The 23,043-nt window shown below is 57.7% G+C and overlaps 3 protein-coding genes across 6 annotated transcripts; 2 read left to right on the forward strand and 1 right to left on the reverse strand.

The window, feature by feature from the left end:
• Positions 1 to 85: 85 nt before the first annotated feature.
• Positions 86 to 7,755, forward strand: PPP1R26 (protein phosphatase 1 regulatory subunit 26). 3 transcript variants are annotated; one of them, XM_058524449.1, is made up of 3 exons: positions 663 to 1,238; positions 2,307 to 2,450; positions 3,307 to 7,755. In XM_058524449.1, the coding sequence occupies exon 3, from the start codon at positions 3,783 to 3,785 to the stop codon at positions 7,431 to 7,433; it is 3,651 nt and encodes a 1,216-aa protein (XP_058380432.1). In that variant the 5' UTR covers positions 663 to 1,238; positions 2,307 to 2,450; positions 3,307 to 3,782; the 3' UTR covers positions 7,434 to 7,755. The 3 variants fall into 3 exon arrangements, with proteins under 3 accessions (XP_058380435.1, XP_058380432.1, XP_058380433.1); XM_058524452.1 differs by lacking the exons at positions 663 to 1,238; positions 2,307 to 2,450 and adding an exon at positions 86 to 218; XM_058524450.1 differs by lacking the exon at positions 2,307 to 2,450.
• Positions 7,756 to 11,989: 4,234 nt separating this feature from the next.
• PIERCE1 (piercer of microtubule wall 1) lies at positions 11,990 to 18,863 on the reverse strand. Of its 2 annotated transcripts, none has more exons than XM_058524454.1 (3): positions 17,813 to 18,851; positions 16,660 to 16,738; positions 11,990 to 14,013 (listed from the first exon to the last, which is right to left on the reverse strand). In XM_058524454.1, exons 1-3 carry the CDS (start codon positions 17,953 to 17,955, stop codon positions 13,825 to 13,827), a joined length of 411 nt encoding a protein of 136 aa, XP_058380437.1. In that variant the 5' UTR covers positions 17,956 to 18,851; the 3' UTR covers positions 11,990 to 13,824. The 2 variants fall into 2 exon arrangements, with proteins under 2 accessions (XP_058380437.1, XP_058380438.1); XM_058524455.1 differs by having other exon boundaries at positions 13,911 to 13,967; positions 17,813 to 18,863.
• A 321-nt stretch (positions 18,864 to 19,184) lies between these two features.
• Positions 19,185 to 23,043, forward strand: MRPS2 (mitochondrial ribosomal protein S2). The gene is made up of 4 exons (XM_058524453.1): positions 19,185 to 19,242; positions 19,398 to 19,523; positions 20,228 to 20,357; positions 21,932 to 23,043. Exons 1-4 carry the CDS (start codon positions 19,203 to 19,205, stop codon positions 22,509 to 22,511), a joined length of 876 nt encoding a protein of 291 aa, XP_058380436.1. The 5' UTR covers positions 19,185 to 19,202; the 3' UTR covers positions 22,512 to 23,043.

Below are 23,043 nucleotides of genomic sequence, written 5' to 3' on the forward strand. Positions count from 1 at the left end.
CTCCGGGAGCAGGGCGGGACGCGGGGCCGCGGGGCCGCGGGGGAGGCGCACGGCGCCCGCGGCTCCTCCGCAGCGCGGCCGGCAGGTGGGCGCGCACTCGCCGGGCGGGGGTCCGGCCGGGCCGCGCGCCTCCCCCGGAACTCGGCCGTGCCATTCCCATGATGCCCAGCCACCGGGCACGGCTTCCGGAGCGCGGCCGCCGCCTCCCGCCGCCGCCGGTAGGTCCGGGGAGGGGGCGCCGGGGGGGTCGCCCCGCCCCGCGCGCCCCGCCCTCCCGCGCGCCCCGCGGCGCCGGGGGCCGGGGACGAGGGGCGGCGGCGGGGAGGCGGGGAGGCGGCGGGCGGGCCACCAGCCCTCTCCGCCCGGGCCCGAGGGGCGGGGCGCGCCGGGACCTCGCCGCCCCTTCCCCCGGGACGCCAGGCGGGGCGGGCCGGGCCCGGGACCGGCGCCGGGCCAGCGCGCCCGGGCCGCGGGGAGCTGGCGGGGCCGGAGCGGAGGGGCGCAGGCCGCGCCGGGCGCCCGGCTCCCGGGGAAGGGGCGCCGCGCGGGGGCGGGGCAGGCTGCTACCTGGCCGGGCGGGGGTCGCGGCCCCGCAGGCAGCCCCCGGCCCCCGCCTCCGCTGGCCCTCCGCGCCCCGCGTTCCTCGAAGGCGGCGGGGGCCGGGCCCAGGTGAGGCGCAGGTGAGGGCCCGGCGCGGCGCCTTCCGGCCTGGCCCCCGGCTCACCGCCCTCCGAGCGCGGCCGAGGGCCCGGGCCCCCGCGGGAAGGCGGTGCACGCCCTGCCCCGGCGCAGCTTCCGGGAGGGTCGCGGAGCTCCTGGCCGGCCGCAGCCCCGAAGCCCACGGACCCCAGAAAAGTAACCCCCGGGGCGCAGACCTGCGTGGAGACCGGACCCCTTCCCTGCGGGAGGTGCTCGCGCTTACCTGGCTGAGGACAAGTCCCTGGCAGGGCAGCGCTGGGGGTGAGCGCCCCCGGGCAGGGAGCAGCCTGTGCTCAGGGGTGAAAGGTCAGGACAAGGTCAGCTGCGAGGGGCTCGCCTTGCCTCCAGTCCCCCAGGCACACGCAGTGGCACTGCAGCTTTGCCTGGGGGAGACGTCGCTGCGATAGACGGAAATCTAGCCCACGCCCGCTTCAGGTTGGCCCGAGAGGGCCCTACCGCTGCCCGGAGGGCCGGGCTGCTTCTCCCTTGTACCCTGACCCTGGCCTGCCTAAGCTTGGGGGAGAGCCCCGTTCTGGGAGGTAAGAACACGAGCTGAACCGATTTTTGGTGAGCCTAGGAATGTATTGGGGGGCATTTTGTGCAGGGAGCCAGGCTGTTAAGATGATACGGTTTTGTCCTCCCTGGAGCTTGGTGTCTAGACAGAGATGATGTCCAAGTGCCCTCTGCTTTTTAAATTCTGGCACCATGTGGCTTTGGTACAGGGTTGGTGTCCTCACAGCCACCCTCCAGACCCGAGTCTTGGGCTCTCGGGGCGCAGGGCACAATTTGACAAAGCAGGAGCACCTGGCTGCAGCTCACAGCTCGGTCCACGTACAGTTTAGGGGTGTTTTCGAGAATGATTCATCTCATGTAGTTGATTGTTTTAAAGCCACAATTTGTCGCTGGAGACGCCCTCTGAATTTGTAACCTCGTTCTGACACTAGGTAATTTGACAGTTCAGAAAACCGTTCTCTAGGAGTCCAAGCTCAGTTTACCATCATTGCAAAGCAGTGAACACGGTTAGTGGAGTTCAGTGTTTCCCTTCCCCCAGCTCTGCTACCTAGTGGAGGAATCACTGCCACCCAGTGCCTTTGGGTTTATCCCTGGGCCCATTTTTTAAGATAGTTTTGCTGCTTAGGAAGTTCATAGTCGTGATTTAGACTCTCCACAGCCCAAGGCCAATGCAAACGTCTTGTAATCTCTGTAATTTTGCCAAAGCAGCTTGAATAATGACCATGGTGGCAGCGTGGGCACGGCCCCCTCTCCAGTGAATGAGCCCCCACCACCTTTGTCGGTCCCCCTTGCTCTGCCACAGTCGGGGCATCTCCCTGAAGGGTGGTTTTATGGGGGAGATTATGAGCTGTAGTGGGATGCCAGACTCTGAGGACTGGTAGATAGCCTCACATTCTCCCCCCAGCCCAATCCTGCCGTATCAGAGCTGTGGCCCAGGATAGTTGTAAATTAGCTGTGATTAATGGTATTTGGTCTCAGGGTAAGTTCTTACAAAATTTCATTGTGAGCCCTTAAATTGATGCTGTTTCTTTCCCAAAAAAGATTGACTAGCTGTAGCTTCAGCCTCTGAATTACGTGTCTCTGATTCTCTTTAGTCCTGGCAGTCAAAAGTCTACTTAAAAAGTGGGCAAAGGATGCTCGGAGTATAAGTGGAGCGATGAAGACCTAAACTCTGAAACATTTTGCAAACATTGATTGCTGAGTCATCACACTGAAACTGGACTGGAAGAGAATTTCAAGTAATTGCAATAAATTCTTTGACATTTTAGTTTCACTTTTTGAGCACAAATCACTAACAGCCAATGACTTGCTTCTGACTTTATCGCGCTCTCTGGTTAATAGCTGGCCGCACCTGTTTGGGCATGCCTGTGCCTAGGTGGCCAGGCTGTGCTTTCTTGGAAAGAACTCTGGTGTGTAAATGCAAGATTACGTGCTTGTCAGGAAGGAAGCTCCGGGTTAAGACGGGAAGCTCCTGGTAGAGAAGGATCTGAGTTGGAAGCAAAGCAAATACACAGGCCAGTGTATTTCCAGCCCACCCACTGAGGTTCCAAGCATGGTGACTGCCTTGCCTGGCCCCATTTTGGGGGTGGAACTCAATTTCCCTGTCTCCATCAATGGCACAGGGCTCTCCTCTTGCATCTCAGCTGCTTTGCAATTCCAATTTGGGGGCGGCCAGGGGGGCCGAGAAACATGTTAAGAATTAAGTTATGTGATGTATTGTATTTTTCTGATTGACTGCAGTATGCGTCATAGTCCTCTCTGCAGCGGTGGTCCTCAGACCTTTAGTGTGGAGGCTGTTTGCAAGCAGGTGTTGAGAGTGTTCCCAGGACAGGCCCAGCGGCTCTGCTGACGCAGCCACATTTGGTCTGAGATACGGAAACTGTGGAGTAACCACACAGGATGAAAAAGGGCGCATGACTGTGTTTGGGGCAACTTTTAGGGTAATTAGCTAAAAACAATGATATGGTCCCACGAGACCATGTGGCAAATACACACGTGATGTTTTTCAATCAAAAGGCTTTAGTGTAACTGACTCTTTAAAGATGTTTGGGGAAATAATTTTTGAATTGCTCACATCATGTAACTTTATTTCAGGAGCTTGTTCACGTCAAGAATGAACCAGCCCGAAAAGTGTCACCAGGCCTGGATTCATGGTAATCATTCTTTTTAACGCACAAAGAAGCATTTGCAGACTTTATTTCATTGGCCTCTCTTGAGGACCTTTTGGGGTCAATAAAACCCCTATTCTCTTAGAGAGAAGATGGAGGCCCAGGGTAAGAAGAGGGGCAGGGAAGTGACGTTTGTGTGTGCTTCTACGTGAGCATGCTGCAAGGTGGCTCAGAAGCATTTTCTTATTGAATCTTCGCGGCAGCTGAGAACACTGAGGCCAAGAAGCATGGGTAACCGGCCCAAGGGCCCCCAGCTAGCCGGACTCTAAGAGGCCTGCTGTTTCTCTGGGGCCGCATGCGCCGCTGACGGTGACATCGCACCAGTGTGCTCGCTCTCCTCCCAGGATGTGAAAGGGGCAGGAAAATAGACTTGCCTCTGCACGGCCCTCCCCGGCTGCTAGAATGTTTCTCATGAACGCCCCTCCTGTGGTGGCTCTCCAGTCGAAATGGGAGGCCTTTGGCCCGCCCGGGGGCTTTAGGTTCCCCGGGTGCTTCTCAGAGCCGAAAGAGGGCGTGGCAAGAGCTTCGGTGAGCGCCAAGGTGCAGATGCTCATCAGCACGCTGCAGAGCGACGAGGCTGCTCTGGGCATGAGCGATGAGCACACCCTGCAGAGAAGCCAGAGGGCAGAGAGAGGCCGCGACACCAGGCTGGCCGCCAGCCCCACATTTGCAGCCTGTGGACTTGCTGCTGATTTTGACTCCAAGAGGGAGGAGGGAGCCACAGACTTTGGCCCCTTGGTGCTGGATTCAGATAGTGATGATTCCGTGGACCGAGACATTGAAGAAGCCATCCAGGAGTACCTAAGGGCCAAGAGCGGGGCCGCCCAGCCACCTGGAGCCACCGATGGGGACAGTCGGTGCAGACCAGAGCCTCAGAGCAGCGCCCCGACTCCCCTGTGTCCCCTAAAACCTGCACCGGGCTCCGGAGGTGTCCCTGGCAGCCACGGGGGAACCAGCGAGGACCAGGGCTCTGCCTCCCCGGTTAGTGTGAGCAGCGACGACTCCTTCGAACAGAGTATCCGGGCAGAAATAGAACAGTTTCTGAGTGAGAAAAGACAACACGAGACCCAAAAATGCGATGTTCCTGCAGATAAAAAAACAGACCCCAACGGCAATTTGGCAAAATTGTCATTCAGATCCAGCAAAGAGCCACATCATCAGCAGGATCTGACGGGAGCTTGTAAGGAGTTTGTCTTCCGGAAACCTCCCAGGTTAACAAAGGTGAATGCACAGCCCAGGGGCCTCAGGTCTCAGGTCACCACCGAGCCGGAGGGCTTGGGCGGCACAAAGCCAGCAGCCCCCAAGCCCGCCGCCGCCTGCCGCCCTGCAGAAGCAGCCCAGAGTAAAGGGGCCAAGAGGAGCGTCGGCCTCAGGAGGGGGGGAAGGCGAGTCAGGAGCGCAGCCCTGGTGCGTGAGGCGTCCGACTCCAGCAGCGACGACGGCATCGAGGAGGCCATCCAGCTGTACCAGCTGGAGAAGAGAAAGGAGGCAAGTGGGGACCCGCTGCGGAAAACCCCGCCTGGAGAGGAGAAGGGGCCTGACCCCTCTGCACACAGCACAAGCCCCTCCATGAAAAGTGCCTTGCCTGAAACCCACAGGAGAACACCGAGCAAGAAGAGGCCGGCGGCCACAAAGGCCGTGGACCTCGGCCCAGGTGGCCTTAACCCTGACCATCCCTCCAAGCCACCGAAGGAAACCAAAGCTGCACCCCCAGTAAACACAGCTGCCAAAAGCGAGTCTGCGGACCGGTCTTCGTGCCGGGCAGACACGTCTGCCGAGCTGATGTGCGCTGAAGCCATCCTGGACATTTCCAAAACGATCCTGCCGGCCCCCGAGGAGGGCAGTGACAGACCCCTGTCCGCCAGCCCGTTCTTCCATCCCCTGAACGTGCCTTCCCACTCCGATGGCGACAGCAGCTCTGTGGACAGTGATGACAGCATAGAGCAGGAAATCCGGACGTTTCTGGCTCTGAAGGCTCAGTCGGGGAGTCTGCCGGCCAGAACGGAAACCTGCCCGCAGTCCGCGCAGTGCCCACTGCCGTCGCCTGGCCCCCACAGCCAGGCTGGTGGCCTCAAGGCTTCTGTCTCTAAAACGCTGGACCTATCGCTGGGCTGCAGAAGAAAACGCAGAGGGGGCAGCAGCACTGCGCGGCCATGCGCGCCCAAGAAAACGAGGGAGACGGCGAAGGAGGGCGCCCAGGACGCTGACCACAGCCAGCGGAAAACACAGCCCGGCCAGGAAAAAGGCAGCGAGGCCCCTGGAAGGGAAGGCGAGAGCAGGGGCCAGCCTCTGCCCTGCAGGACTGTGGAGCTGGGTGACGAGCTCGTGGCCCCGGATGCAAGAGGCGGCGCGTCGCCAGGCCACGGGAAGGCAGCTGAGGCGAGGCGCGGAGACGAGAAGGAGAGCTCCGACGACAAGAGCAGCTCGCTGGACAGCGACGAGGACCTGGACACCGCCATTAAGGACCTGTTACGGTCCAAGCGAAAGCTCAGAAGGCGGAGTAAGGAGCCCCGAGCTGCGTGCAAGAAGAGGGTCAGGTTCAGCACCACCCAGACGCAGTTCTTGGGTACACTGGGCTGCTTCCAGAAAGGCTGGAAAGACAAGAGCCCGCACTTGTTGAAAAGCTGCCTCTCAAAGCCCAGAAAAGATGGCAGGGAGAACCCGGGGAGAAAACCCGTGAGCGTCTTCTGCAGAGAAACAGAGAGAACAAAGGCAGACGGCGCCGGGCCCAGGGAGGTGCCCCCAGCCCTCTGGTTAAGGAGAAGGGCCTCGGAAGGGACTTTGTTCTCCAAGGGAACGGAAGCCCGGGAATTTCAAGGCTCGGCCCCCAGCCCCGGTTCCCTCTCGGACGACAGCAGTTCCGTGGACAGCGACGACAGCATCGAACTGGAGATTCGGAAGTTTTTGGCAGAAAAGGCCAAGGAGGCCGTGAGCGGGTCAGAAATTCCAGGAGGGGGCCCCACGGCTCTGGGGACAGGGAGCGGGCCCGGGCCAGAGCCACCGCTGTGCCGAAAGGGGCCGCCACCTGCCCTGGCCCTGCAGCCCGGCATGTGCACGCGGAGCCAGAGGGGCAGGGGGGCCTCCCAGCCGCCCGAGGGACTGCGGGGCGCCGGGAGAGCCCTCATCCCCGGCGGGAGGAGCAGCCCCCGCGCCGAGCAGGCCGGCCTCCCTGCAGCCCTGGCCAGAGGGGAGCTGGCGGTGCCCAGGAGCGCCAGTGGGACTGTATCAGCCAGAGGGTCACCAGCTGGTAGGAGAAACGCTTATGCTCACAAAGACCAGAGTCCTCGAGGAGCTGAGCCCGCCGCTGGGGACAGTGCTTTCGGGCAGCTGCCAAGTGGGGCAGAAGCTGGCACCCGGGCTGAGAGCCCTGCTGGTGCTTTTCCCGGGACCCCACGGAGCCGGGGCTCACTGACTCGGAACCTGGGAGCCAAGAGGGAAGGGGGACCCCCCACCAGCCTCGCCCTCCCGTGGAGTGACTTTGCCCACCAGAGTCAGCTGCAGAGCACATGGGCGCTGAGCCCGGAAGGCAGAGAGGCGGCGTGGAAAGGGGGCCTTGGGAGCGAGAGGGAGAGGGGGCCGCAGGGCCAGAGCTCGCCCAGCCTCGCCGTGGACCCCAAGAAAGGCCTGCCCTTTGCAGGCTTCTCTCCGCTGCTCTCCACGCAGTTATTTCACTTTGGAAAGAGTGTCTCCTGGGGGGGCAAGCCGGCCAGCCTCTTCAGTGCCCCCCTGAGTCTGCCTCTGCAGGGCCCCTCCTTCTCGGCCTTCCGGGAGACCCAGGCCGGCCACGGCCCTGTGTTTGGAGGCCCGCACTTGCTCATGAAGAAGGAAGGTGGACACTGGCCGAGTAGGAAGTCCCAGGCGGGGCTCAGTTTGCAGGACAGGAGGAACTCGGGTCCAGAAGAGAACCTTCTAGACCTGCGGTATAGACGGAGGGTGGCGGACAGGGAGGAGGAAGACCCGGAGGCCTTGGGCAGTGACGCCAGTGAATTCAGTGACACCTCCGTGGAGGAGGGCAGTGGCCCGCTGGCACAGGGCAAAGTCCTCAAGCTGTGAGTACACTTCCTGGTTCTCAGTGAGTTGGTGGAAAGCGTATACACGTGCGTGTTTCTGTGTGGGTGCAGACAAGGCCTGTGACCACAGGAGAGCAAACTGGAAACCGCTATACATAGCCCTGTATATATGTACACTAACACGAAACGATGTTTTTATTTAACAGATGTGTCCTGGTAATATGATTTTTGTAGCTTTTTTTGTAAATTATTTAAAGTGCTGTAAAAAATATTTTTGGAAAATAGAGTTGTTCGTTTTTGTAGGGCGTTCCTAACTGCGGTTCCCCGTGGTCTCCGTACGAGTCTTAGGTTAGCAGCACTGGTTCTGACCGACATAGCCCGGTTTGAGGTGATTCTGAGACTGAGACTCCGGGTGGAGCGCTGGTGGAAGTGTCCAGTGGTGCCTGTGGTTCCAGCCAGAGGAAGGCAGCAATTGACACGCCTCCCCCGCCCCCCTCCCCCCAGAATCACCAAAACGCCCCCCAGGGTCTCTGCTGGGAAGTTCCTGGTCACACTTCTTATATAAAGGACCCCCTGGTCCCAAGAGGGCAGAGTGTGTCTCCTGAACGCTGCGGTCACAGCCTTCAACTGGGAAACGTCGAAAAGCACGATGGCCAGCGAGCACACTGGCCGTTCCCTGCTGCCTGCAGAAACCCCAAGGGAGGTCCCGGCAGCAGGTCACTCCAGGCCACACCCGCAGCCCGTATCGTCTAATGTCCAGTCCTGTTCAGTCACTACATCATTCTAACGGCTCAATAAACCTCTTTTTCTGTGGGAGCTGCTGTTCCTCATTTTTAGTCACAGTTCTAAAATCGAATAAGCAGAGTGGCTTTACGAGTTTTGGTGCCCAGGCCCCTTGAGCACTGACGGCGTGCAGAGCCCGGTACCCTCCAGGGACGGAGCCTAGTCAGGGGCGTGCTGCAGTGGCCGAGCAGACGCTGTGGCCGGCTGTCTGAGGGCCTGCCTCCCCGTGCAGGACGAGAGGACCGTTTCCCACGCTTGGGCCTGTTTGCAGGCAGGGCCACCCGACCCGCATCCTTTCCCAGCACCCTCCTCGGGGTGTGAGCACAGAACAGGGAAAAGCATAGCACCCTGTGCCTTCTGCTCTGAGGCTGCTGTAGAGACAACAGGGACAGCTGTATCTTGGGGGCTGGGCGCTGACCGGTCACAATGTTTACATGTGACTGTCCAGCACACTTTCATCAGTTGTCCGGTTTTACGACTCACCGTTCCGATTTAGCTGCCATGGACCTGGAGCAAGGTTTCTTTGCAGCTGAATTTAGTTGGTATTCTAACGTGCAAGTGAATTTTCCACACATGGTGCACCCCTGGGTTTTAGTGGCATTTCAGTTTGGTACCCAAACGCAGATGTGCGGCGGCACCCACGGGCAACGTCGGCTGGGTTGGGCCCTGTGGACTCCGGGACCATCCCGTGGCTGCATGATGTGTGTTTGATATCTCCGTCGTCCGAATATTCGTTCACGTAAGTGCTTCCAGGAAAAATAATTCATGTAATCCATGGTTTAAATTTTATTTAATTTTTAAGGAGTGCTTTTAATACTCGAAAACAAAAATCAGCTTGTTTTGTATATAAGAACTGTTCTTTTCATGCTAATAAATCAAGCACTGTCATGCACGGTTTATGGAGTTTGTCCTCTGCCGAGTGGCCTTTGCAGGACGTTGACCTGAGATCCCAGCGTCCAGGACCTGCCATGTCCCGCCTGCCGTCAGCGCGTTGGGCCCTGAGCGCCTCTCCGCTCCTGCTGCCCGCCCCAATCTCCCCCAGGCCGGGGACCCTTCACACCTTCGTCTCTGCCTGCCCCCTGACACCGAGCCCCGTTCTGTGTAGTTCCCGGGCAGTGCGGGCAGAGCTGCTCCACCCCTGCAGAGGACAGCCTCTCCCACACTGCCTTCCATCAGTGCTGCCTAGCATGGTCCGGCCTCACACATGCGTTGGGGATTCCGTCTGCCTGCACGTGACGGCAGTTGCCAGGTGGCTGATGGTCATGGTACATGAGTCACTTACTACGGAGAACACTCCAGGAACCTACCTTCTTCTGTGGAACATGTTGGTCCATTTTCAGTTTCCAGAAAGAGGTAGTGTGTCTTCAGTGGGGTCTTGAGGGTCGGGTGGACTCAGAAACGCCCAGGTGCCCACACACGTTGACGGCAGCGTGCCCTCCCACTGAGAGTTCTGTACTGATGCCCTTGGGGTCTGGCGCTGTTGTCCCCAGGGAGTGGCTTCTTTAGACACTGACCAAACTGCCCTCCTGATGGGGGTTAAAACAGGAGACCTGAGCAGAGTCTTCTTTGGGAGCCCTTGAACCTGGGGCACCTGAACCTCCTCTTTTCCTGCCTTCGGCAGTAATCTGGTGCCTCTAAGCCTCAGCTGAAAAGGGATTCTGTTTACACAGGACTTGTTTTCACAAACGGGACGTGAACCTGATCGCGCCGGTCCATCCCTGGGATTGCCAACAGGCCACGTTGTGTGAAAGCTTTTGCTTCCGTGCCCCACACCCTGGGTTGTCTCTGCGTGCTGGGGCCCAGGTCAGAGGTTCCTCTGCACCTGACTGGGGAGGGGGCTGCAGTGGGAGCAGACGGGGGCGCTGTGGAGGAGTGAGGACGCTGCGTGTGGGCAGCCCCCACAGATCCCAGAGGTGATCGCGCCTGACGCTGCAGCCACGGATCTCAGCGTGCCGGGAGCTGCTGCGGGACACACTAAGTGTGCGCCCACTTGTGGAAAGAGAGTCTGGGATGGACGGTGTGTTACTAAAGCCAGCTGTAATTAGTAAGCCCCACAGACAAGTCCCACCCAGAGAGCCCCTCCCTCTTCCAGGGTGGGGGGGGTCTGCGTGCCTGGGGCCAGGCGTCATTCCATTTAATGCAAAGAAGGGGAAGAGGCCTGATTCTGAGATGTCTAGTGCCCTGGGCTAGGGTCTCCCAGGGTCACCGTGCCTCTGTGGGAACTGCCCTCTTTCCAGGAAGAAGGGGTATGTTTCAGAAGCCCCGGTGAATAGGAATGGGAGTGGGAAGAGAGAAAAAGCCCAGGTGGCTCGTGTTCGATGTTCACCACCCGCGTCTCCGTACAGAGGAGAGAGTCTTCTATGGGGCAGTCGTTCTATCTGTTGCTCAGAATCTGAATTGTCGGCAGGTGTTTCCAACCTGAGATACACTTGCACGGGGAAATCCAGCAATAAATTTAAATAGTAGCTCCTCGTCTGCTCATATAAATATACAAAAAGTATTGCCACCCTGAGCCCCCCGCCTTGAAATTAATGTAAGGGCCTGTTTAGAGGGGAGTAAACAGCATAATCCCACAATCCGTATCTGCAAACCACAGCCAGCTTCATGCCAGGCAAGGCTACTGGGGGCACATGATCTGCAGAACGTCTGGTATTAGGTGTGCTGGACCTAGAGATTTTTTTTTTCAATGTCAATATATTTTACTATATATTTGAAACCATTTAGTCTAATTGACTACAATTTAAAAAGGTTACTGAAAAAGATAAACGTAAATGAAAATATACCTTGAGTAAGAAGTTAGCAGCTTTAAGCCAACCCAGCAGCTAAATTAAGCGATTAGTCAAGCGTGATGAAACTTCACTTTTCAGTGTCTCATTTCAGACTGGAATAAAAAGGCCAAATAAAGCAAAGGCCACTAGATGAAGAAAGGCTCTCAAGAATTGCCGTGCGCTTTATTTAATCCTATGGGGAAACTGGATTTTGTCACATGAAGTGTTCCCATCGCCTTTTCTGTAATTGTCCTCATTGGATTTAAGACTTTGAAAGAACTCAGTGCAGAGGTCGGAAGAGGGATGGGATGTCATTTCCTGTCCATTTCCAACCATCCTTTCTGCATGCCGTCACCACAAACAGAAAACACGGTCTTGTCGAGTGCAGTTAGACCCATCAATCTAAACTCTTTTTCTCCCTCAACACATAAAGATCCCAGTTTGAAAATACATTAAAAAGATCAAGTTCACAGGACTGGCCCCGTGGCGGAGTGGTTGGGTTCGCACGCTCCACCTCTGTGGCCCGGGGTTTGCAGGTTCGGATCCCAGGCTCGGACCTACATACTGCTCATCAAGCCATGCTGCAGTGGCATCCCACATACAAAAAATAGAGGAAGATGGGCACAGATGTTAGCTCAAGGAAAATCTTTCTCACCAAAAAAAGATCAAGTTCACAAAGTTTACCATCGCTGGAGCTCCTGCATGACTAGTGCAAATATGTAGAAAATTAGGGCCAGATCTGTGGGGTCAGATGCTGACGACCCCGCCCCTCCCAGGACATCCCGAAAGTGGGTTCGAGCCCAGGTGTGGGCTCGAAAATGGAGGTCCAGGAGTCAGACTTGCCCCAGGTGTGAGTATCGGATGAGGTGACGACATCAAAGCCGTTTGAACACCGTAAGACAGCAGGCAAGGGGGAGCAGTGCAGCTACCCAGAGGCCCGGGGGGCCCCGGTGCCAGGACGACACAGGTATTGGGAGCTTGCGCTGGAGACAGTTACTGAGTTTTGGGGAAGATGGGCATGTATATTATACCAAAGGTATTTCTGTTTTCCACCTTTCCAGACACTTACTTTATTTAGAATAAATGCAGAGTCTAACTTTACATTAACTCGTTAGCAACTGTTATGGAAACAGCAGTTTATTGGCTGTGACCCATTCATTAAAGCACTCAGTGCCTGATTATGACGCCAGAATTAACTCAAAGCCCAGCGAGCTTGGCATCTGTCCTGTTGGTCCATGTCAGTTCGACTGATGCTCCCAGCCTGAGCCCTGATGGCGCCCACAGCTGAGAACGGGGGTCTTGTGCGGGTTCAGGGGCCTCTCCCGTGCCTTTGGCTCTGGGGACGCTGTCTCTTTGCACAGGGCAGTGCTCACCAGCTCTGAGTTGGGAGGAAAAGCAGTTATCCTGCCTGGACGGCGTGATCCTCCACGGCCGTGAACCCGCTTCACTGTCAGCTGCGAGGAAGGAATTCCTTCTTTTTGGTGAGTTTGGTTGATAAGGCACTCTTTTTCTTTTTTCATTTCAACAGAGGCTAAACAGAAGTGTTCTTGGTATCTTGGTATTTTTAATGAAGGGTTGTAAAAACTAATTTTCAGTTTGATGCCTGGGGTCTCCGCTGGTTTTCCAGCTAAGGAGAAGGACGTGACATAGATGCTCGCTTCAGGCTCAGCTTTGTCTCTTTCTATTAAGTGTATTGATTTTCTCTGGAAACCATTTCCATTCCAAATTGGACATTAAAAATGTGGCCAAAATGTTTACTTTTGCGTATTAATAATAAAACGTTTTTAGTGAAGAAATAACCAGTCATGGTGTTTAATTTCTGCCCAATGTGTATGTGAGTAAAATCTCTGGGTAAAAACCTCTGTAAAGAAAGTATTATTAATGGTCTGTGACAATGATTTCTTCTGTCTGGTTTCAGTATTTTCCAAATGTCCTGTAATGAGCATGTCTTGTTCTCATAAAGGAAGGTGGGGGATCTACATCTGAAAGATATATACTGTCATAGAAAATTTTTCTTCTTATTGAGGACCCTCTAAACCACAGTAAACATTGATTGAGGGCTAACTACATAGAGGAAAAGATCCACTTAATGTAGTTATTACCTCCACCTGAGAAAAATGTTACTCCTTGCCTGTTTTTTTTTAACTTTTTATTAACAATTTAAAGTGAACACAAAGTAGAGACCTCCATGTACACCTCCCCTTCCACCACAAGCAGCACTTGCCAGCCTTGTTCGTGTGCTCTGCCTGCTGCCCCCGGCCCTTGTCCCTGGCCGGAGGACGTTCCCTGTGACCCCACGTGTGGCCTCACGGATTGGGGACAGTAATGGCCTCCCTGCCTGGAGCTTTCCTGACGGGGTCTGCTCTCGGCCTTCCCGGCCCCGCCCTCGCCCACACCCCAGCCTTGCCATCCTACCCTCGCGCCGTGGCCTTGCTGTGTTTGTGCAGATTTCAGCCAGGGTGCTTTAGAAAAACAGGAAACCTGATCCATAATTTGTCATGAGTATAAAAATGGCTCCCAAATAAAGACAGGTGGAGTTATCGGGGTGTTCCCAGCATCCAGGCCAAGATTTGGGTCCCAGGACGCCCACAGCGCTGCTCGTTCCCTGATTACAGATGTGTCGGGAACTCAGGACGTGTCAATTTGTTTATTGGAAACTCACGCCGTTAAATAGCATCCTTTCCATCGCAGATGTAAAATAGAGAGAGTAGGACGTTACAGCCCTGTTTGCGTACTTTTCTGAGCTAGAGAGGAAAATAGTTTCAGAGAAAGCACTGAAGTCTGTACCTTTACAGTTGGGCAAATTATCAAACACCAGGGATGACGATTCTCCAGGTCTCAAGCTGGAGTCAGGACACCCTTGGAGGGGTTGTCCAGCCGCCCTCAATCACAGATGGACGGCTTGTTGACATTGTAACTGGGGTGGAAGTTGAGCCGGTCGTAGGAGGTGATGTAGTTGTCGGGACCTGTCACGATGCTCTTCTCCATGAAGACATTGAAAGTATTGTTCCGGAACATTCCACCAGCTGCAAGTTGTCTGGAAAACTTATTCGAATTTGGATAAAATACTTTCTGGAAGTGAAAAGGGAACACTGATTAATGATGCATTTTATTTATTTTTTTTTTTTTTAGGAAGATTGGCCCTGCGCTAACATCTGTTGCCAATCTTCTTTTTTTTTTCTTTTTTCTCCCCAAAGCCCCAGTACATAGTTGTGTATCCTAGTTGTAGAGTTGTAGCTCTTCTATATGGGACGCCGCCTCAGCATAGCTTGATGAGCGGTGAGTAGGTCTGTGCCCAGGATCCAAACCGGTGAACCCCAGGCTGCCAAAGCGGAACACACGAACTTAACCGCTATGCCACTGGGCCGGCCCCTAATGATGCATTTTAATACTCTTGCGCAGTCGTTAGGTATTTGGGGAAGAAAAATAAGAATTTGTAGAAAATGTCATCTCCATTCCTGGGAAGCAGAGAAGCCAGGGTGGGCAGAATGGCTGTTTGCCCCAGACCCTCCCAATTTATGCCTGATGTCCGAGAATAATTATTAATCATGCCTCCTTTCACTATACACGGATAGAAGGATCAATCACCTGGGTGTGGTTATGAACATTAACTTGGGGTCAGGCCCAAAGCAACCCCAGTTCTGCTTTTACCAACTGTGCTACGAGGGCCAGTTATTGGACCTCTCTGAACTTCAGTTTCCTCCTCTGTGGAAAGGAGAGAACCTCACTATCAGTGGGCTTCAACCTTGACTGTGTATTAGAATCCCCTCTAGGGCTTTTAAAAAATTCTGATGCCCACGCCCCACCAGCCAAGGGGTCTGGGGAGGGGCTGCCCTGGGGAGGGGCTGCCCTGGCGAAGTCGGGGTGTGGTGAGGCACACTGATGAGGCTCCTCATGTGTGCAGGCACCCAGAGGTAGGAATTATGCCAGCACCACAGGTGACCTTGAGGTTTCTGACCTCAGTGGCCTGGGCCTCTGCCAGATATCTTACCCTGGACAGGTGACCTGTCTTAGGCCATCCTTGTGTCAAGCAGGTCACTTGATGTTGTGTCTCCTTGGCAGGAAGCAAGTGCGGAGAAATGGCATCCGTGCATTTTCTTTAATAGACTATTTTTTAGAGCAGTTTTAGGCCTCCAGAGACACTAAGCAGCACATTGCCCCCCCCCACCACCACACACACAGCTTCCCTTGTTGGAACAGCTTGCATTCGTTGGTACATTTGTTACAGCTGAGCCAATAGCGGTACGTTATTATTAGCTAAAGCCCAGAGTGTACGGTAGGGTTCACTTTTTGGGTCGTATACTCCAGGGGTTTTGACAAGTGTATAATGACATATATCCACCACTATGGCATCACAGAGAATAGCGGGCTTCAGTATATTTCTTTACATGCAAACCAAGCGTGTTTATTTTCTGTTCCCGCATGGGAAGTAAACACTGAAAGCTGCCCATTGAATCCAGCGTCCACAGTCAGGTCAGGACACTGACAGACGGGCCCAGATGCAGCAGGGGGAGAAGCAGCAGCAGCACCTCCTCCCGACCTTCCTCGGGAGCGCCTGCCTGGTCAGGCCAGCACATGGCAGACCCCGCTATTTATAGGTGAAGCTTTGCTCAATGGTCTTTTCTATAAAAGCAAACCTTTGGACCTCTGTTAGTGAGTGAGCGTGTTGGTCTTTATCGTGGAAATGTTTGATCCCCGGGGAAAATCTGGAATCATTCAATTCTGGGAGAGTGACCCCCACAGGCTCTAGAAACTTTCTAGATAGTCTTCTCATAAGGGCTCTATCCCCCACAAAACAAGTAAGCAATTATCCAGATCTTTTGTGTGTGTGTGTGTGAGGAAGGTCAGGACTGAGCTAACATCTGATGCCAATCCTCCTCTTTTTGCTGAGGAAGACTGGCCCTGGGCTAACATCCGTGCCCACTTTATATGGGACGCCACCACAGCATGGCTTGACAAGCAGTGCGTGGGTGTGAGCCCGGGATCCGAACCTGCAAACCCCGGGCTGCCGCAGCGGAGCGCACACACTTAACCACTTGCGCCACCGGGCCAGCCCCCAGATCTTCTAAAATGAGGAATATTTTGGAAGAATAAACAACACTGTCACCCCAAAGTGGGTGGCCCTTCTGTCCTGGGTATCCGGGGAATGCTTACACTGGTCCATGTGGCCCTTCACCTGGACCCAGCATGGGTGTCTGGGGGTTCTGAGAGGGGCCCCTGGAGTGTGAGGTCCATCTCAAAAAGGGGTCGGGGTTCCCCAGAGGCTCATAGATCCCTGCATCCACCGACGTGCAACCTGTGCTTTCGGCCAGTCCTACCCTTCAGATCACAAGTTAACCTCTCTTAAAGTATTATTCCAGAAAGAAAACAGTTCTTCATTTATTTGCCTCAAAACGTACTGCCTTAAGCTGCAAGAGGTGTGTGTGTGTGAACTGGGCCAGCCCTTTGGGATGGCATCAGCAAGTCTACCTGAACTTCTTGCCTTCTTTCAACATTTCATGGCTAAATTCATTCATTCGTTTATTTCTATTCTGCCTTGTTCCAAAAGGACTTGAGGGCCCCCTCCCCCTTTGTGATGTTGGAACTTTGGGCCCCTCGCCATCCCCACTCACGATGTACGTGTTGCCCCTCTGAGAACTCCGGGGTTTTCGCCTCCTCCGAGAGACCCCCCCACACACATACACATACACATGCCCGCCCTCCCTGCTTCCCGCTTACCGGCATCTCATGCACCGTGGGGGCTCTGCCCCCGTAAGCTTGGTTACTGGTCCTGTACACTGAGGCAGGCTCCTTGGTCCTGCTAGACGAGAAACACACTCTATTTTCCATTCATTTATTCTAATTCTGCACAAGCCACAGCCTTAAAGTATCTGGTTGATGGAGCTTTGTTGGAAATGCCCCGGGTTGGTGATGCAGCCGTGCACATGGGCTCCCGTGGTGGGCAGGGTTGGCCTTCCTGGCAGGCTCAGCCTCCCTGACCCCTGTGCTCACCTCTGCCCTTGCTCTTCCCCACGGCAGGCCAAAGCCCCGAAGAACTCCCAGGTGGTAACTGCCGGCCCTCAGCCGCGGCAGGGCCTTGGCACGTGCTGTCATTTCCTGGGTAGGTCGGGAGCTGTGGCTCAGCCTCCAGACCCTGCCACGCAGGGAGGTCCCTGCACTTCTGAGCTTCCAGGAGAAAACCTACCTGCATCCTGATACTGACACTATTAGCAGAACAGTTTAACTGAGTGGGCTGTGGGTTCAGACATCCCAGCTCTGCCTCCTACTATGAGACCTCAGGCAAGGTAATATCTTTCTACATCCCAGTTGTCTGTCCTGGAAATGAGGATCAGAGCAGATTCCACTCCACAGAACCGTAGAGGAGACTAAAGGAGGGAGGGCCGGGAAGGCACTCGCACCTGCACGGCTGTGACTGAGGGTTTACTGTTGCGTCCTAGGGTTCACAGGGCACTGTAACCGCCACAGCTCACTCACCCAGCAGCATGATGACAGAGGTGCTGCCAAGTCACATTCTGCACAGGGTCCTCTCAGCTAGAGAGGGGAGGAGACCTACCCTGCCACAAAACAGTGGAGCTGGGACCAGAACTGGGTTTGCGACTTCTCCGGGAGGGGGGCGTGGATCACCCACCGCCCCACCTGCACGGACAGGAGGCCCACTCACTCCTGTCTCTAAAGATTTCGGCACCACTTTGGCAGCTCACTTGGCGGCCAGTAGCTGACCCCCTTTGAACGTGGGTGCCAGGACAAGCTGGGACCTGGGGGACTCTCGCATGCAGGACCAGCTGGGCACCCGGCTTGCCCGCTGGACCAGGCGGCCACTCCTTCCTCTGTGTAGGCCAGGTGGACACTGACGGGGCTCCAGCGTCCTGACCTGTAGCCCCGAAACCACGCGGGGTTGTTGAACCTGACCGGCAGGTCCTCGTGTACGCGGTAGTAGTCGCTGGTTTTCTCGGGAGGGACCTTGGCCTTGGCCTCCACAGGCTCCGCGCACTCTTGGGGGTTCTCCTCGGACATTTCGCCTCTGTCCACCGCGCTGCTGCGTCGAGGAATAAGGAAAAGGCAGGAAACAGCTTCTCCGCAGCCAGGGCCGCCAGGGTCGGCGCCGCGTCCTGTTGCTAAGCGACGGCCTGGTCACCTGACCGCGTGGGTCCGGTCCTTAAAGGCGCCGCGACTGCCAGGCCGGGGCCCCCTGCTGGCCCGTGGGGCTGAAATGGGAGATCTAGAACCTTCCACAGCGAGTAACCAAGGGCCCGGGCTGGCCGGGATAATAAGGAATTACTTCCTGGGGTTGTAGCGCGGGTACCCGAGGGTCTCCAGCGCACGCTGCGCGCTCAGCGCGGGAGGGTGGGAGCTTTCGGTTATTAGCACTCATCCGGCGCCAGACACACCCGAACATTTTCCCAAATGCAGGGGAAAGTGGATTTGGGGGCAAAGGAGACCCCAGATCCTGGGACCTCATCACAAATTGCCAGAGTTAAATTTCTCCAAGGCCGCTCGGCAAGCAACGATCTGACCCGTATCGTGTCCGCCAGGGGTGCTCCTTGACCCCGGGACTTCATGTCCCCAATACGCGGAGTCCAAATTTAGACTCCCGATTTGCCTAACTTGATGGAGTCCTCCTAAGCCAAATATTGTTTAAAAAATTAAAAACGATTTTGGAGAGCGAGACATGGTGTTGAACTGGCTGGAGGTGAGGAGGGTCCCCATCGCCCGGCAGGTTCCCACGGGGACGGCTCCTGGGTCTTCTCGGCCGCCGGGCCTTGTGCAGGGAGGGGGAGAGCTGGGGGGCGAGGGGCTCGCCCCCAGCGCCGTTCCCAGAGTGGTGGCGAGGACTCCGGAAAGGGGGACAGGGCGAGGGGACGCGCCTCCCAGACCCCGCACTCGCCTGCGCCGGGAGCCCGACCCTGCTCTTGCCTCAGCCCCCGCCCGGACCCCGACCCCGAGCCCGACCCCAGTCCCGGCCCGCTCCTCCGTCCTCGGGCTTCCGCGGTGCCCCGGCCGGCGGCGGCGGGCAGAAGTCGGGCTCAGGCTGCGCGCACCCCCAGGACGGCGCGCTCCGACGCGGGGAGGCCGGCGGGGGCGCACAGAGCGGGGACGCCTCGGAGAGGGGGTCCAGGGGCACAGTTGCGGGGCGGGCAGTGGCACCTCCGGGCCTGCAGGCGGCGGTGCGGCGGGGGCGCGGACCGCGGCGGAAGGAAGAGCCACTCCGGGGGCCGCGCGCGCGCGCCCGTGTCCGCCTGTCCGTCCGCTGCGTCCGCGCCATGGCGCCCGGCCTGGCCCTTCCCCGGCTGCTCGGCGCGGGTGAGCGCGCCCGGGGGGCCCTGGGGGCGGGACGGGGACCCTCCTCCCCAGGCCCGCAGGGATGCTGCCCCGGCCGGGCGGGCGCACTGGAGGGAGGGAAGTAGGGAGGGCAGCCGGGAGGCCGGGCGCGCGCCACGAGTCGGCTCTCTCCGCAGGTGTCCGGCCCAGGCCGCTGCGGTTGCATCTCCTCGAGGCGACGACCCCCGGGCCGGCCCGGGCGAGCGGCAGAGCGCTGGGAAGCGCCGCGGCCCCCGCCGTCAGCGAGCCCGACGGCAGCAGCGGTAACGCGGGCTCCTCCAGACCAACGCGGGGTCGAAGGAACGCGCCACGCCTCCCCAGTTTGGGTTGAAATCGTCTGCCGCCAGGAGTCCTGAGGGCCCTTGCTTTAGATGCGAACCCTGGAGGGGTCGGGCCGAGGGAGGGAGAAGGGGCGGCCTGCGTCCCCCGCCAGCAGCCCCACCTACTGGGTGCTGCGCGCACTTAAAGTGTCCCTGGGGTCACGCCCACGTGGGTCCCAACTCTGGTCCCACCCACTCTGAGCAGTTCAGTCATCCGCCCACATCTGAGGACGGGCCCCGGGCCTGCACCTCCCCCACGGGGTGGGTAGGGAGACGATGGTGGTCCAGCGATTAACGCAGGGCTTGGCTCCCTGGGGAGGGCCACCGAGGCACCCTGAGAGTGGGGGCACCTGAGCCCTCCCGGGACTTCTGATGGGAAGTTTGTGCTGGTGGCCTGGAGGTTCCAGAAGGACCTCAGAAACGAGCTGGGCCTCTCTCCTTTTGCAGGGTGGTTGACCCGGTTTACCCGGGAGCAACGCCGTGGTCAGAACCCCGCCTCTGCCCCGAGGCTCCTGAAAAGACCCTATGGCCCTGGGCACCTTCAGCGGCTGGGCTTCGCTGCCCCTCGCCCCAGCCCTGTGCCCCCACTTGGGAGGGTTTGGAGTAGAGGGGCAGGAGACCACAGCATCCTCTCCTCCCTGTCCTAGACCTCAACGACAGGATCCTCAGCGAGCCCCTCAAGCACTCCGACTTTTTCAATGTCAAGGAGTTGTTTTCCTTGAGAAGTCTCTTCGATGCCCGGGTGCACCTGGGGCACAAAGCGGGCTGTCGGCACAGGTAGATGCCACACCTGACTGAGTGTGGTGGTTCCTGGGGGGCAGGGGACCCTCCTGCTTTGGGGTCCAAGGCCACTCTTTGTACTGGTGTGTGTCAGTTTGAGGACAGCCCCCTCCTCCTCCCAGTGGGATCCCTGAGCCCCAAGGAGGAGAGAGGATTTAGCCTCAGACTCTGCTCGTGGCCACCCGTGGGCCAGACTTCTGTACCTTGGAGTGAGGCTCACGGCCCTCGGTGGGGACGGACCAGCTGCTGGCAGGGTGCTGCTGGCAGGGTCACAGAGAGAAAGGCTGGTGGCCGGTTTTGTGAGCTGGGAGAGGGGGTGAGTGGGCTGGTGAGGCCCCTGCATCTCGAGGGGAGGTCAGCGAGGTTACATAGAGGAGTAGTAACTGGGCCGATCTTCTCACGTGGCCATTCTGACAGTTGAGAATGGACTGGAGGGGCAGGTGGGAGGCCAGGAGGGAGGTGGTTGTGGGTTTCCCCGGGGAGGTAGTGTGGGCAGAGCCGACATCTGGGTGGGGTTTGGAGGTGGGGGAAGGTGGGGCAGAGCACAGTGCAGGTGTCGGTGTCCTTCACTGAGATGACCAAAACGAGGGATGCCTGGGTGACATCAGGAGCTTGGATTCTGTGAGGGGTGACCCTTTGGCCACCCCAGTGCAGATGTCACGCAGGGACTAGGAGGGAGCAGCCAGGGCCTGGGGAGCCACCACGTCAGGGGGACATTTTGAGAGCAGCTGGAGAGGAGGGTGGAGAGGAGAGGTCCCAGGCGGCAGTCCAGGAAGAGGAGGTGTGGCCAGGGAACGGGGAGGGGGAGGGTGGTCCACTGCGGGATGCTGCTGGGCAGTCAGGGGAGGTGAGGGCAGGAAAAGGCCCGTGACCGGGCAGGATGGAGGTCGTGGGTGCCTCGGGCAGACTCTACTGAGAGGAGGGGACGGAATCCCGATGGGAGTGAGCTGAAGAGTGACCTCAGGTGAGGACGAGGGAGCTGCTGAGGAGCCGGCCAGTCTCTCCTGTCCCCGTTCCCCTGCCCGGGGCCAGCAGCGGACCTCTGACCTCAGGGTTCCCCTCCCAGGCCTGGCTGCCCCCTGCCCCAGCCCCTCATACTTTGGGCCCGGGGCACCCCCTGCTTTGTTGGTGCCTCAGAGGGGCCTCGGTTGAAAATCCTCAGACACAACAATGATAATGACAAAAGTGGCTGCTAAATGCAGAGCACTGGGCAGAAGGATTAAACATCCAGACATCCATGTGCGATTAGTCCTCTTAGGATAGGATCCCCACGTGACGAGGTGCAGGTTCAAAGGGTTAGGCCACTTGCCTGAGACTTGGAAGTGGCCTGCCACCCAGACCTGCCCTGCTCGCCCCCACCCCACCCGGGGTCGCCCCCAGCCGTGACTCGTGGGACGAGTCCTCACTGCTGTCTGTCGTCATGGTGAGGGGTTGCACATCGTGCCAGCCCTGGGGACGGTGTGCCCCCCCAGAGGAGCCTGGGCATTACTGGTGGGGTCTGGATGAGAAGGGGCCAGTGGGGTTGGCTGCGTGAGCCCTGTTCACTCTCGCCCTGGTGGGGTCTCCGGCAGGTTTATGGAGCCGTACATCTTCGGGAGCCGCCTGGACCAGGACATCATCGACCTGGAACAGACGGCCACGCACCTGCAGCAGGCCTTGAACTTCACCGCCCACGTGGCCTACCGCCGGGGCATCATCTTGTTCGTGAGCCGCAACCGGCAGTTTTCACACCTGATCGAGAACACGGCCCGGGACTGTGGCGAGTACGCCCACACCCGCTACTTCAAGGGCGGCCTGCTGACCAACGCCCCCCTCCTCCTTGGCCCCAGGGTCCGCCTGCCGGACCTCATCATCTTCCTGCACACGCTCAACAACGTCTTTGAGCCCCATGTGGCTGTGAGAGACGCAGCCAAGATGAACATCCCCACGGTGGGCATCGTGGACACCAACTGCAACCCCACCCTCATCACCTACCCCGTCCCCGGCAACGACGACTCGCCCCCCGCCGTGCACCTCTTCTGCAGGCTCTTCCGCACGACCATCAGCCGGGCCAAGGAGAAGCGGAGGCAGGTCGAGGCCCTGTACCGACTGCAGGGCCAGGCGGGGGCCGAGGGCCAGAGTCCAGCCGACCCTCCTTCCCCAGGAGCATAGGCCAGGCTGGACCTGGGTCATTCCTGTGACGGGCCTGCTCTCCTCCCAATACAAACCACGGCCGAGCCTCTTCCTAAGCTGGGCCCCCTTCCCTGCCCTGACCGTGGTCCTCATCACGTTCCCGGTGCCTCCAGGCCTCGGGTCCCTGCCACTAGTAACGGTTCTCAGCAGCTGCCCTCCCAGGGCTCCACTTCAGACCCCTGGGGCCCGGCAGCCACACAGCCGGCAAGCGACCTGTCCAAAAAGGGCCCAAGACACTTGTCCCTGGAATCTGAAGTCCTCGCTTCTACCTTGGGGTTAGTCTTTGTGTGTTAGAATGGTTCTTACACCTGCTCGATTCTTCTCAACCAAAATGTCCCCAGGTTGGGCGGCTTCCCCCGCTGCCTGGTCTCAGGGGCTGTTTAGTAATGTAAGATTGCAGGTCTAGCCGTTTGGAAGATCCCTTCTGGCTTGGGACAGGCCAGGCAAAGCAGACAGCGTGACTCCAGCAGAAATAAAACAAGATTTGGGCAGAATGTGGCTTAGACCTTCA

Source organism: Diceros bicornis, chromosome 28 (genome assembly GCF_020826845.1).
Source record: "Diceros bicornis minor isolate mBicDic1 chromosome 28, mDicBic1.mat.cur, whole genome shotgun sequence".
Classification (NCBI taxonomy): Eukaryota; Metazoa; Chordata; class Mammalia; order Perissodactyla; family Rhinocerotidae; genus Diceros; species Diceros bicornis.

What these genes read in the sequence shown, in the direction of transcription:
- PPP1R26 (XM_058524452.1), top strand. Translation starts at nt 3,783, where the DNA reads ATGTTTCTCATGAACGCCCCTCCTGTGGTGGCTCTCCAGTCGAAATGG.
- PIERCE1 (XM_058524454.1), bottom strand. Translation starts at nt 17,955, where the DNA reads ATGTCCGAGGAGAACCCCCAAGAGTGCGCGGAGCCTGTGGAGGCCAAG. An exon ending in GCGTGGTTTCGGGGCTACAG is followed by an intron (nt 16,739 to 17,812) that starts GTCAGGACGCTG and finishes CTCGTCTAGCAG; the next exon opens with GACCAAGGAGCCTGCCTCAG. An exon ending in CCACGGTGCATGAGATGCCG is followed by an intron (nt 14,014 to 16,659) that starts GTAAGCGGGAAG and finishes TTTCACTTCCAG; the next exon opens with AAAGTATTTTATCCAAATTC.
- MRPS2 (XM_058524453.1), top strand. Translation starts at nt 19,203, where the DNA reads ATGGCGCCCGGCCTGGCCCTTCCCCGGCTGCTCGGCGCGG. An exon ending in TCCCCGGCTGCTCGGCGCGG is followed by an intron (nt 19,243 to 19,397) that starts GTGAGCGCGCCC and finishes CTCTCTCCGCAG; the next exon opens with GTGTCCGGCCCAGGCCGCTG. An exon ending in CGAGCCCGACGGCAGCAGCG is followed by an intron (nt 19,524 to 20,227) that starts GTAACGCGGGCT and finishes TCCCTGTCCTAG; the next exon opens with ACCTCAACGACAGGATCCTC.